Consider the following 15,083-nt stretch of genomic DNA (forward strand, 5'->3'; position numbering starts at 1 on the left):
AATCTGGGGGACCCTGAAACCCAGAACTATTTTGTAAATATTGAACAAATGTGCATTGGAGTTGACCTATCAGAAGTAATGAATACTAGGCAAATAGATTGGTTGATAATTTTCTGTCCAATCAGGTTATTTGAATGGAGACAGACTGCCTAACTCCTTTGTATTTACTATACACACAAATACACACACACACACACACACACACACACACACACCTCATATTTTTACTAGGCCAAATAATGATCAAGAAATTCAATGAGATAGTACAGTAAATGACTTCTTTCACCTTAAAAGTGCACAGAAAATCAGTCAGCAGCTAGCTGAAAATTAGGAAGGGGGCTCCTATCAAAGCCAGTTTCAGTGCAAACAAACAAGATTAGTCTCATAGCAGTACTCATCAGAGAAAAGCCAGAGACACTTGTGGTCTATTCTGATTTTCCCATGAGGTCAATGATGATTGACAAAAAAGCAGCTTCATGCACTGTGTGCAGTACATAGAGGTATGTACAGCAAACAGAAGTGTAGGGGAGAGGAAGGGAAGAAAGAAGGCAGATATTTGTAGAGAGCTGAAACTCTGAAAAAGGTGTGCTTGAATCAAACAACCAAGCACTTAAGGATAATTACCTATTTTATATGAGACAATGACTCTATAAGCATATGTTTGGATAAATGGCTCTTTTCAGTGTTTGGTGCTTACTGAATGTTTGGTATTAAGATAATTGAAGACAAGGATTTGAGGGCGGAGTGAGACAGGGGCCAGAGAGTGACTTTGTGGCAGGACAAGAAGGAGAGAGGCTGGTGGCTCTGGACTCAAGAATGTAAGATTCTGCTTGGCTGCCTCTTTTACTTTTCCCCCTAAAGATCCAGGACATTTATCCTGACTCTGGCTCACCCAGGAGCCCTCCAGAGAGCTAGCCCATACTTCAGCAGATATTAGTATGTCAGATATTATAATGTTCTTTGTTAGTTTTCTGGAGGTCTCAAAGCAGCCTTCCTTTCAACAAAGTAATCACTTCTGCTTTATGGGGGAATTTATCCCATTCATATTTATGGTTAAAATGACCAATTCTGTATTACTTGCCATCTTGTTAACTCCTGCTTGTGCTTTTCTCCTTTCCTTCCTTCTTACCTTCCTCCCCAGTATTAAACTTGTGAGCACCACTTGCTTCTCTCAGCCCTCCCTTTGTAGCATCCCTCCCCTCACCTTAGAGTTCCTCCCCTTTTCTTACCCCTTTTCCTCACAATTTCTGTATTCCCTTCCACTTAGCTACTCTGAAGGATACTTTCTACCAAAATGTCACACCTCTGAGCAGCTTGCAGAAGTACCTACATGGCACAGTAGTGAACAGGAAGTGGACAGGAAGACATTAATTCAAATCTGAACTCAGACACTTGTTAGCTGTGTGATCCTGACATGTCTGTTTACTTCTGTTTCAAAGTATGGATATAATATAGAGCCCTGAGAACAAAATGAGATAATTGTTAAGGACTTGGCAAACCTTTAAGGGCTAGTTCTTATCATTGTCAATATCATCATTATCATCCTTCCATTAGTTCACACAATCTCACTTCTTTTCCCTGTTGTTATCTATGGTCAGTTTCTCATCGGCATGAGTGACCCATGTCAGCTTCCAATAGAAAGAAAGGAGTTGGGGATGAGGTGAGGACATCACAGAAGGCTAAATTGTCAGATCCATATATACGTAGTCTTTAAATAAACCACCATAATACATAGAAGCCCAGAGTCCAGCAAAGTTTTCTTGTCTTTCTTGTAGAACTAAAGAAATGAGAAATGCTATATCATGGAAAATGTAGACTCAGGACTAAAGACTCTCCTATTCAAAGGGGATTGAATGTAGCAGGGATAATTTTGGGTCCTTGGGATCATTATAGAGTTATCTTGAGGTTATCCAGAAGTCTTCTGGGATCCCCTGAGAGATCCAGAATCCAAGCAATAGCTTCTTGGACCTTCTTCCTCAGGTTCTTCCTAGAGAAACAGAAGGAAGAAGTCAAAAATCAAAAGGTCAGATGCCAAACATATTGCCTTGTCCTCAGCTTTTCCCTTAAGGTCTAGTCTCAAGAAGAAGGAGAGACAACAAGATGGAAGAGATACCAAGAGGGCAGAGATGAGACCAGGGTGAAAGGGAGTCTGAAGTAAAGCTGGAGAAGGATCAAAGAGTATACAAGAGGAGAGACAAGAGACCAGAGCAGAGAGGAGACTGAAAGGCAAATGGGGCAAACTGAATCAGGAAAAATCCCTGGAAAAATTATGACAGGTCAGAGAGGATTCTGTGAGAAATGAACAAAGCATACAAGAGACTAAAGAGAGTCTGAGGGACAACGAATATGAAAAGACAAATTGAACAATGAAGAAAAGGGTGAGGTTGAGCTATGAACTATAGAGGAAAATCTGAGAAAACAGAAGGAAACCAAGATTAATGGTAAGAGAAGCTAAACATTTACCTCAGAAGATCAAGGACCTGGCACTTAAGAGGACATTGATGGCCACAGTCTTCATGAATACCAATCTCATGAACAGTACACTGAAGAGTAGCTTGTTCCCCTGCTCAGGTCCTTCTGCAAGGAGCAATGATGATGGTCAAGGGGAAACATGCTAAATTCCAGGACTATCCTAAATAGTAGATACATTAATCCTGGCTAACATTTATGTAGGGCTTATAAGGTTTGCAAAACAATCTATAAAATATCTCATGAGATTTTCACCACAATATCATGAAGTAGTTACCAGTTATTATTGCCATTTTATCAATAAAGAAAATTAGCTCAGAGAGTTTGCATCATTTGTCCATGGTCAATAGCTAATAGGAATCAAAGATGAGATTCAATTTTAGATCTTCTGACTCCACCTAGGCATATCCTAAGTATTCTAAACTGAGTGTGAACAATATAAAACTCATCACCTTTTCTCTAGGAACACCTTTCTTATAAACTGCAATTTTTTTTAAGGAACCACCATCCTTCTAGTCACCCAATTTCCTTATCTTGGCACCATCCTCAATTCCTTCCCTCCTTCACTCCACAAATCCAACCTGTTGTCAGGTGTTTTAAATTCTGCATTTCTTGTCTCTCTTTTGTTCATTTATACAGTCACTATTTTACTTCAAGGTTTCATTATTTCTTATTTAACCTATCACAACAATCTCCTATTGAACCTCCTCTTTTCCATCTCTCCTTATCTCAAATTTACCCTCTACACAGTTGTCAAAATTATTTTCCTTAAACCATAAGTCTAACCATGTCATTACCCCCAGCTCAAGAATCTTCAATGGCTCCCTATTGACTCCAGGACAATTTGGTTCTAATCTACTTCTCCAGTTTTAATGCCCCTTCACACATTCCATTTTTCAATCCATCTGGCCATATTTCAATCCATCTGTTCTCCAACTTTTATTCTATTTCCCAGCTCCCCTCATACCACCCCCAGTTTGGAATATATTCCTCCTTACCTCCATTCTTAGAATTTCTAGCTTACTTCAGCACTCAGTCCTTAAACCAATTCAAGCAGAAAGTCTGATCTCATTTATTTATTTATTGGTATTCTTTCCTTCCACAAATAATCATGTATATATTTATCTATTTGTATGTTGCATTCTATCCTCCAATAGAATGTAAGCTTCTTGGCTGCAAAGACTGCCTTTCATTTTTTCCCACTGAATCCCCAATGTATTGCACAAAGTAGGTAATCAGTAAATACATGTTAAATTATATTGAATTTGACATAAAATTGAGGTGAAGAAAATCACTTGAATAATTCAAGCATGGAATGAAAAGTGACAGAAACAGTGATAGAACAGAAGGAACAACTTTAAAGGAAATTATAACAATCTCTATTTGAAATAGTATGTCTGTTGCAACAATGGAAGATAAGGGTAGAAAGGAGAATAAAGAAGGTCTAGAGCAATCTGTGAAGAATCAAGAGAAAATGAATTATGAAAGAGCAGGGAGAGCTTAGCTCAGTTTGTGGAATATCACATTTCCTGAGCCTTGGATAACATATACTTTGATCCCTGAATTCTGACACATTCACACTGTGATCTATTTGAAATCGTATGTCTGTTGCAACAATGGAAGATAAGGGTAGAAAGGAGAATAAAGAAGGTCTAGAGCAATCTGTGAAGAATCAAGAGAAAATGAATTATGAAAGAGCAGGGAGAGCTTAGCTCAGTTTATGGAATATCACATTTCCTGAGCCTTGGATAACATACTTTGATCCCTGAATTCTGACACATTCACACTGTGAATATGACACACTCTCTTGTCACTCTGAATCCTGGACTATTCATTATCAAAGGAGGACACGTAGAAACTGGCACACTTAGAAAGAACCTGAGTAGCTAAATGCTCCAACCTGTGCCTGGAAGGAATTCCCTCTACAATATTCCCCAAAATGTTCTCATTTAGTTTTTGCTGGAAGATACTCAAGGAGATGGTTCCTTAACCTCCCCAGACAGCCAGTTCCACTTTTGAACTGTCCTAACAGTCAAAAAGGTATTCCTTACATTATCAAAGCTAACTTTGCCTCCTAGTGACTTCTAAGCTTTGTCAGGTTCCTTTCCTGGTCACTAATGCACTTTTCTTTCCTATGAATCTCTCAGGTTTAATCTCATTAGCTCTGCCTTTTCATCATGAATCTTTAACTCACCCATGAGGTCCTGCTCAGAACAAGCTAGTTTCTGGCCAGAGGCAATTCCAGGGTCTGGTCCGGTAGGACCTGAAGCAAAAAACACCTTCTTAGAAGCAGCTGTGATCCTCAGTGACCCCAGGATTGGCTTTCTCAGTACACAGCTCCCATTAACATCAGGAATTACCTTTCCAGCCTAGCATGATGACCCCTTCAATCTAAGACATTTCCCAGACTAGAATTCCTACCTTCAGCATTAGGATACTCTTTTGCTAGGATACTCCTTTCCATCCTAGAACCCACATTCCAGTTAGACCCTTTTCCCTTGCTTAAAACTTTACTCAGCATTTTGTATTACCTCATCCCCAGACAGCCTATATCCCTGTCCCTGTTCTTCAGTGAACATACGATGCCCTGTCTTAGACTAAAATATCCCTGTTCTCAGTCTTCTTCACCCCAGGGGCTAATCATACCTGACTTGTGGGACACATTCATCTCTTTCCCAAAGTGCTTCACTGAACAGGTTACTGTATCATTCTCACCAACCCTGCCAATCTGGATGGCATTGTAATTGCCATTGGCCATAGGACCCAGAGTTTGAGTCTGGGCTGTGATCAAAGCCCCAGACGATGCCAAGGACACATGGATTTCCTTGGGGTAGAAATTCCTGATCAGGCAGGCCATAGCATCTTGACTCCTCACCAAGAACACGCTGGGTGACAGTGGGTTTCCAAGTCCTGCAAGAAAATGAAAATTTCCTGTCTCTTCCCTGCACCTAGCCCCAGATGTGGGAAAGGCACACATTTGAACAACATATAGCTGTGAAAAACAATCTTTACCACCTAATTTCCTGCCCTGCTCTTAACTTCAGCCTGTCCCTGTATGTGGGGAATAAATTCATGTGACCAAATTAACTGTAAAAAACAAACCTTAACCCCATTTCCTGTCCCAACCCCCAGTCAAAGGCTGCTTCCCAAGTCCCCAACTCACATGTCTGTACTTCCCCTAGATCAGTCTTCTCTCCCCTTCCCAACAACCCCCAATTCTTGATTGTCCCTCAAGTTGACAAGTCTCAGGATTTTATTGCTGAGTGTCCCAAGTCACTGGATTTTATGATGATGTGACACTGTAGCCCTTGAATGGCCTATACAAGGTCCTCAAACTTTTTAAATAGGGGGCCAGTTCACTGTCCCTCAGATTGTTGGAGGGCCAGATTATATTAAAAACAAAAAACTTTGTTTTGTGGGCCTTTAAATAAAGAAATTTCATAGCTCTGGGTGAGGGCGATAATCATCCTCAGCTGCTGCATCTGGCCCACGGGCGTAATTTGAGGACCCCTGATTATAATCCATCTCAAAGGATTAAAATTAGAGTAGGAATATTAGCTGAGTATGGTCATAGAGTACACTGTGATAGAGAGAGGAGATTGGGAGATGGGGAATACTGTTTCTGGTCTGCATCCAACAGTGACTATGTGCCCTGAAATCGTAGGATTTTCATAGGTCTGTGATAGTAGAGGTACTCACCAGTCTCCACAGTCACATCTGTCCCGAGACCAAAGACCAATTTGTCTGTATCATCTCCAGTGCCTACCCTCCTTACACAATGGTATTGGCCAGAATCTCTGAGACCCAGGTCCTTAATCTGTAGGAAAATTCGGCTCCCACTGTCCTCCCTGGAGGTGGTGATTCGGTCTTCAGTGACATCTGTAGAACTACTGCCGAGATTGGTCAATCCTAGTGGGGCATTACTAGGTGCCCAAAGGTACCAGCCAAGTTTGCTTGTCTTGAATTGGAAACCAGAAGTTTCACATTTGAGTTTCAGGATGCTTCCAGCTTGATGAGAGCCTCCCCCTGACTCTTTCAACACTGATTGTTCCACTGAATGAAGCAGAGATGGAGGTAGAGTAAATAGGGGGAGTCCACTGATACCTCCTCCCAGGAGATAGAACTTTGATTCTCTTAAACTTTCTCATATCCTAACCCTGACCCATTCCCCTGCCTCTAGCCTGGAGAAGGGAAGAGTATGGGGGACAAAGGACCCAGAGCAGCAAGAAAGATTGTTGGTAGGATCCAGGGAATCACAAGGATCAAGGGTGGTCCTAGGTTCAAAGGAGTTATCCCTGGGGCCACAGAGTTCTCAGATTATCAGAAGCTCTGAAAGTCAGCAGATTCTCAAGGATAGGGAGATAGAGGTTCATAGGTAAGAGCAAACTGACAGGATTGGGGATTCCTGGAGCAAAGAGAGGGAGTCTATTTAAAAACAGTGTTGGTCTCAGAAGCTCACCAAGTCTAATCAAGACATAGAATGACTGGAACCCTCAATCCAACCTAAAGTCCTCCCCCACCCCTTGGTAGTCTTCATTCCAAAGGAATGAAATCCCTCTGCCAAGTTTTCACCACCCCTACACACATTCCCTGAAAACACAGAAACTTACATGGCAATACAGAGAGTTTTGTTCCAGGACCAAAATTTTCCCACTGAGCTGCTCACAGTGACACAGGAAGGAACCTAAACCCCTTGTTGCCAGAGAATTAGAAAGGGTGGAAGAACATGAGGGTGACAGGAAGTGAATTAAAAGTCCCAAGAGTTAAATCATTCATCAAGGTAATGAAGTCCAGGGAAAGATCTTCAGATAATTGTGAGGGATTTCAGGATATACATTCTAAATCAACTTCACATCAAGGTTCCAGGGGCAGGCTAGACATTTGGGAAGGGATTCACTCTTGCAGGATTTAAGATCAGTCCCCCACATGTCTTCTGGGGTGGCTGAATTAAATGACTTGTATGAGTTTGAGTGATCTATTCTCAGGCTAATCCAGGTAACACAAAGGAATGTCTGAAAGATGACTCCACTAACTGGAAATTAGTATGGCAGAAATTAGGCATTGACCCACACTTAACACCGTATACCAAGATAAGATCAAAATGGGTCCATGATTTGGGCATAAAGAACGAGATTATAAATAAATTAGAGTATCATAGGATAGTTTATCTCTCAGACTTGTGGAGCGGGAAGAAATTTGTGACCAAAGATGAATTAGAGACCATTATTGATCACAAGATAGAAAATTTTGATTACATCAAATTAAAAAGCCTTTGTACAAACAAAACTAATGCAAACAAGATTAGAAGGGAAGCAACAAACTGGGAAAACATCTTCACAGTTAAAGGTTCTGATAAAGGCCTCATTTCCAAAATATATAGCGAATTGACTCTAATTTATAAGAAATCCAGCTTGATAAATGGTCAAAGGATATAAACAGCCAATTCTCAGACAAAGAAATTGAAACTATTTCTAGCCATATGGAAGAGTGTTCCAAATCACTATTGATCAGAGAAATGCAAATTAAGACAACTCTGAGATACCACTACACACCTGTCAGATTGGCTAAGATGACAGGAAAAAATAATGATGAATGTTGGAGGGGATGCAGGAAAACTGGGACACTGATGCATTGTTGGTAGAGTTGTGAAAGAATCCAACCATTCTGGAGAGCAATCTGGAATTATGGCCAAAAAGTTATCAAACTGTGCATACCCTTCGATCCAGCAGTGCTACTACTGGGCTTATAACCCAAAGAGATACTAAAGAAGGGAAAGGGACTTGTATGTGCCAAAATGTTTGTGGCAGCCCTGTTTGTAGTGTCTAGAAACTGGAAAATGAATGGATGCCCATCAGTTGGAGAATGGTTGGGTAAATTGTGGTATATGAATATGAATGTGGAATATGAATATGAATGTGAATATGAAAATATTATGGAATATTATTGTTCTGTAAGAAATGATCAGCAGGATGAAAACAGAGAGACTTGGAGAAACTTACATGAACTGATGCTAAGTGAAATGAGCAGAAACAACAGATCATTATACACTTCAACAACGATACTGTATGAGGATGTATTTTGATGGAAGTGGTTTTCTTTGACAAAGAGATCTAACTCAGTTCCAACTGATCAATAATGGACAGAAGCAGCTACATCCAAAGAAAGAAACTGGGAAATGAATTGAACTGTTTGCATTTTGGTTTTTCTTCCTGGGTTATTTCTACCTTTTGAATCCAATTCTTCCTGTGCAATAAGAGAACTGTGTGGTTCTGCACACAAATATTGTAGCTAGGAAATACTGGGACATATTTAACATATATAGGACAGCTTGCCAACTGGGGGAATGGAGGGAGGGAGGGGAAATCGGAACAGAAGTAAGTGCAAGGGACAATGTTGTAAAAAATTACCCTGGCATGGGTTCTGTCAATAAAAAGTTATTATTAAAAAAATAATAAAGAGGACTCCATTCTGGGATCCATTGGGGAATCTTGTCATAGACTGAATAATAGTCAAGAAAAATTGGAGAATCCCAAGAACCAGCTATGATTTCCCAGAGATGTCTAAGTTGTGTGTCTTTTCTAGACCTTGTCTTGATAGGCACCTGTCCAAATTATAACTAATCAATGTCTCAGGGGTTGGTAGGGTAGGTGGATATTTGGATTGATGTATATCACTGTGGATCTTGGGAATCTTGAACCAAAGTGTTTGGAAATACTTCAGGGATTCAATGATGGAACACTGATGCAGCTGCAAAGATGTTGCAGATTCTCAGAGAGCATTCAGGAAGGGTTTTCCAACACCATTTTGATGAATTCCAGATCATCAGAATTTCATATGATGACATAATTCTCATCTGGGATTTTTTTCTACTTAAGAATTTTTATTGTTATTTTTTTATGATCCATGGATTTTATTTTTTAATTTTCATTTTTTAAACCTTGAGTTCCAATTTATTCTCTTGTCCTCCTGCCTATCCCACACACATTTAGAAGACATGCAATATGATGTAAAATACATATGTGAAGTCATATTTCCATATTAGTCATATTTTTAAAAAACACAAAGAAAAATTTAAAAGTTTGCTTCAACCTGCAGAATTCATCAGTTCTTCTTTGGATCATGGTTCTTTAGAATCATTCTGCATCATTGTAATGATCAAAGTAGCCATTTCACAACTGATCATCATTACATTATTTTTATTAATTGGTACAATGATCTCCTGGTTCCGCTCATTTCCCTTTGCAAGTCTTTCCAGGTTTTCCTAAAACCATACTTTTATCATTTCTTATAGTTTTCAATAGTATTCTATCACAATCATACATCACAACTTGTTCATATATTCCCCAGGTGTTGAACATCACCTCAATTTTCAATTCTTTGCCATCTCAAAAAGACTTGCTGAAATTATTTTTATACAATTAGGTCCTTTAACCTTTTTTTGGCCTCTGGGATGTAGATCTAACCATGGTATGGTTAGATTTAAGGATATCTTTTATATATATATATATATATATATATATATTTTATATCACAATTTTATAGTTCTTTGGGAAGAGTTCTACATTATTCCTTTTTTGTGCAGAAAGATTTTAATTTTCTATTTGTTTATTTTAATGCATAGTACTTTGTGAATCATGTTGGGAAAGAAAAATCAGAGCAAAAAGGGAAAAATCATGGGAGAGAAAAAAATAGAAAAAAGAAGTAAACATAAGATGAGTTGATTTACATGCAGTATCTTTAGTTCTTTTTCTGGATGCAGATGGCATTTTCTGTCCAAAGTCTATTGGGATTACTTTAAGTCACTAAATCACCATAAATTGTTCTTTAGAATGATTGAATCAGTTCACAACTTTTACCAACAGTGTTTTGGTATCCAGTATTTGCCATTTTCTTTTTCTGTTGTGTTATGTCTCTAGAAGAGACTCTCAGATTAAGAGGTATGAGATAGTAGAGATAGTATCTCCCAGATATTTTTATTTCCGTTTTTCTAATTGATACTGACTTGGAGTATTTTTTCACATAATTATAGATACTTTAGATTTAGTTATTTTAACTATGAATGGGAATGGGATGACTCTCCCACAAAAGAAATGCAGATAGCAGACTGGATCAAAAGCCAGAATTGTACAATATGTTGCTTACAGGAAACACATTTAAAACAAAGTGATACATACAGAGTGAAGGTAAAGGTCCAGAGGAGAATCTAATATGGTTCAGGTGAAGTAAAAAAAGCAAGGGTAGCAATTCTTATCTCTGATCAAGTAAAAGCAAAGATAGATCTAATTAAAAGAGATTAGGAAGGAAACTGTATCTTAATAAAGGGTACCATAGATAATGAAACAATTTCTTTTTTAATTTTATTTTTTATCATAGTTTTATATATAAAACATATGCATGGGTAATTTTTCAGCGTTGACCTTTGGAAAATCTTCTGTTCCAACTTTTCTCTTCTCCCCCCCCCCCCACTCTCTCCTCTAGATGCAAGATGGTTCCATACATATTAAATATGTTAAAGTATATGTTAAATACAACATATGTATACATATTTATATAGTTATCTTGTTGCACAGGAAAGATCAGACTTAGAAAGAAGGTAAAAATAACAAGAAGAAAAAAACAAAAATGCAAGCAAACATTAACAGAAAGAGTAGAAATGATATATTGTAGTCCATACTCATTTTCCAGTGTTTTTTCTCTGGGTGTAGCTGGTTCTGTTCATTACAGATCAATTGGAACTAATTTGAATCCTCTCGTTGTTGAAGAGAGCCATGCCCATCAGAATTGATCATCATGTAGTATTGTAGAAGTGTATAATGATCTCCTGGTTTTGCTCATTTCACTTAGCATTAGTTCATGTATGTCTCTCCAACCCTCTCTGTATTCATCCTGCTGGTCATTTCTTATAGAAAAATCATCATGATTTCCTGAGAAATAGTTGTCTAGGCTCTTTTTTTCAATAATGATTTTCAGGGAGTACAATAATCCTTAGATTATCTTTCGTAGATCTATTTTCCAGGTCTGTGGTTTTTCCAATTAGGTATTTTACATTTTTTTCAATAAAAATTACATGTAATAAAAGGCCAGGGGAAAATAGGCCAAAATTAATTGGAAACTATTCTAATTCTAAAGAATGAGTGGGTAAAACAACAATTGATAAGTTCATCCAAGAGAATGACAATAATGAGACAACATATGAAAATTTATGGGATGCAGCTAAAGTAGTTGTTAGGGGAAGTTTTATATCTCTAGATGCTTACTTGCATAAAATATAGAAAGGGAAGATTAATGAATTGGGCTTGAAAAGTTAGAAAAACAACAAATTAAAAATCTTCAATTAAATGCCAAATTTGAATTTCTGAAAATAAAAAGAGAGATCAATAAAATTGATAATAAAATATTAAAAATAATAAAATAAAACTGAAAGTAAGAAAACTAATGAATAAATAAACAAATGTATGAATTGGTTTTATGACAAAACCAAACAAATAGATAAACCTTTAGTTCATTTGGTTAGAAAAAGGAAAGAGAAAAATCAAATTGTTAGTCTCAAAAATGAAAAAAGAAAAATTTCCACCAATAAAGAAATAAGAGCAATAATTAGGAGTTATTTTGCCAATAAATCTGATGTATGCCAATAAATCTGATAATCTATTAAAATAGTCATATAGTTTTTGTTAGTTTAGTTATTGATATATTCAATTATGCTAATAGTTTTCCTAATATTGAATCAGGCCTGCATTATTGGTATAAATCCTGCTTGGTCATGGTGTATTATCCTGGGGGTGATTTTCTGTTATCTATTTGCTAATATTTTATTTAAGATTTTTGCATCAATATTCATCAGGGAAATTGGTCTATAATTTTCTTTCTCTGTTTTGACTCAACCTGATTTAGCTGGCACCATTATATCTGTGTCATAAGAGAAATTTGGAAGGACTCTTTCTTTCCCTATTTTTTCAAATAGTTTGCATAGTGTTAGAATTAATTGTTCTTTAAACGTTTGGTAGAATTCATATGTAAATCCATTTGGCCCTGGAGTTTTTTTCTTAGAGAGTTGATTAGAAGCTTGTGCTATTTCTTTTTTCTGAAATGGGATGATTTAAATAGTTTATTTCCTTTTCTGTTGATCTGGGCAATCTATATTTTTGTAGGTATTTCTCGATGCCACTTAGATTATCAGATTTATTGGCATACATCAGATTATTGGCAAAATAACTCCTAATTATTGCTCTTATTTCTTTATTGGTAGAAAGTTTTCTTTTTTCAGGAAAAGATAATGATGAAAGTTGGAGGGGATGTGGGAAAACTGGGACATTAATACATTGTTGGTGGAGTTGTGAACACATCCAACCATTCTGGAGAACAATTTGGAACTATGTCCAAAGGGCTATCAAAATGTGCATACCCTTTGATCTAGTGGCTCTACTGGGCTTATATCCCCAAAAGTTCATCAAGGAAAAAAAGGGACACAAATGGGCAAAAATATTTGTGGCAGCCCTTTTTGTAATGGCCCAAAACTGGAAATGTGAATGCCCATCTGTTGGAGAATGGTTGAATAAGTTATGATATATGAATGTTATGAAATATTATTGTTCTATAAGAAATGACCAGCAGGATGATTTCCGAGAATCCAGGAGAGACTTTTATGAATTGATACTGAGTGAAACAAGAAAAACTAGGAGATCATTGTAACCATCAATAAGATTATATGATGATCAATTCTGATGGCCATGGTTTTTTTCAACAATGAGATGATTGAGGTCAGTTCCAATGATGTTGTGATGAACAGAGCCATCTGCACACAGAGAGAAGATTGCGGGATGTGAATCATGACACAACATTTTCATTCTTTGTGTTTTTGTTTGTATTTTCTTTTTTTTTTTCATTTTTTTCCCTTTTTGATCTGATTTTTTCCTATGCAGCAAGATAATTGTATAGATATAGATATAGATATAGATTAGGTTTAACATATATTTTAACATACTTAACATATATTGGATTACTTGCTATCTAGAGGAGGGTGCTAGGGAAAGAGGAGAGAAATTTGGAAGACAAGGTTCTGCAAGGGTCAATGTTTATCCATGCATATGAATTTTTTTATTTTTTTATTAAAACTTTTTATTTACAAAACATATGCATGGGTAATTTTTCCAACATTGACTCTTGCAAAACCTTTTGTTCCAAATTTCACCCTCCTTTCCTCCATCTCCTACCCTAGCTGGCAGGTAGTCCAATACATGTTAAATATGTTAAAATACATGTTAAATCCAATATATGTATACATATTTATACAGTTATCTTGCTGCACAAGAAAAATCAGATCAAGAAGGAAGAAAAAGAAAAACTGAAAAAGAAAACAAAATGCAAGGAAATAACAGAGAGAGTAAGAATGCTAATGTTGTGTTCCACACTCTGTTCTGACGGTTCTCTCTCTGGGTGTGGATGGCATTCTTCATCACTGAACAAGTGGAACTGGTTTGCATCATCTAATTGTTGAAGAGAATTACATCCATTAGAATCGATCATCATATAGTCTCTTTGCCATGTATAATGATCTTCTGGTTCTCATGTATATGTTTTGAAAATAAAAAACTTTAATATAAAAAAATCAGATTTTTTTTCCTGTACTGATGAATAACAGATAATCATCTGCCATAAATATTTTCCGTCCCTACTAGTCACTGCTAATCCTATTCAGTACCAAAGCGAGAACTTTACCCAGTGGTTTTTATAGTATAAACTTTGGGGGATATATCACTGTGTTTCCCGACCACCTTGACTCAGCCCTAAACCAAAACCTTACTTTTCCCAGCCTCTTCAGCTCTCTCCCCACTTTCCCCTTGTCCCAGGTCATGAGATTTTTTTTTTGGATCTTTGATCTTAGGGGAAGAAAGGAGGCAACTACCATTCTTTGATGTTAAGAGAAAACACCTGTGTCACACAGAACAAACTACCATTTTAAGAATTGAAACCCCATAGCAGAATAACAATTTTACTTAAATTCTGGGTGTGAACTCAAATTCTGGTTAGTAAGTTGCCTAGTCTGGTAGAAGTTAGCTACTGAGGAGTGGCTGCAGCTGCACTGGATCAGTGCTGACTCACTTGTGGTGCTGAGTGAGAGTAACCAGGTCCCATGAGACTCTGGTCCTTCAGGGTTCACTCTTTACTTTGTGTACTTATGTTGGCTGTTTTATAACTTCTCTCCCGATTTACTGGCTTGCTACCAGGGCAGAGTAGACAACACCATGGTAGAGTCCTCCCTGTAGATTCTCCACCACACAGAGTCTACACTGCCCCACAGAGACCAAACCTTGCCCGAGGTCTGCACAGTGTACACTGGCATCCTGTGCCTGGCCACAGGATATGCACAGTTTGATAACTTTTTGAGCATAGTTCCAAATTGCTCTCCAGAATACCTGGGTGTATTCACAAGGGAATCAATTGTTTAAAAAAGATCATTAAAACATTAAACATTAAAATAATACACAAAAGAAACTATTTTTGGCTGAAGAAAAAATCCAAGACAAATTTTTTCTCAAGCCAAAATGTAATTCAGAAGCAATAACTTCCAGAAATAAGAAGAAATTCTTTCAAAGGAAAAGTCATTTGAATTA

At 37.4% G+C, this 15,083-nt stretch overlaps 1 protein-coding gene across 1 annotated transcript in view; it reads right to left on the bottom strand.

The window, feature by feature from the left end:
- Positions 1–1,392: 1,392 nt before the first annotated feature.
- Positions 1,393–15,083, bottom strand: part of LOC127548001 (immunoglobulin alpha-2 heavy chain-like) — a 30,401-nt gene continuing 16,710 nt past the window's right edge. Inside the window, exons 2-7 of the mRNA XM_051975145.1 lie at positions 7,080–7,130; positions 6,169–6,522; positions 5,116–5,379; positions 4,664–4,732; positions 2,464–2,577; positions 1,393–1,987 (exon numbers count right to left, since the gene is read on the bottom strand). Coding sequence (XP_051831105.1) covers positions 2,465–2,577; positions 4,664–4,732; positions 5,116–5,379; positions 6,169–6,522; positions 7,080–7,130 — 851 coding nt within the window. The 3' untranslated portion in view covers positions 1,393–1,987; position 2,464. The remainder of the gene's footprint in view (positions 1,988–2,463; positions 2,578–4,663; positions 4,733–5,115; positions 5,380–6,168; positions 6,523–7,079; positions 7,131–15,083) is intronic.

The sequence above is a fragment of the Antechinus flavipes genome, chromosome 1 (assembly GCF_016432865.1).
Source record: "Antechinus flavipes isolate AdamAnt ecotype Samford, QLD, Australia chromosome 1, AdamAnt_v2, whole genome shotgun sequence".
In the NCBI taxonomy this organism is placed as follows: domain Eukaryota; kingdom Metazoa; phylum Chordata; class Mammalia; order Dasyuromorphia; family Dasyuridae; genus Antechinus; species Antechinus flavipes.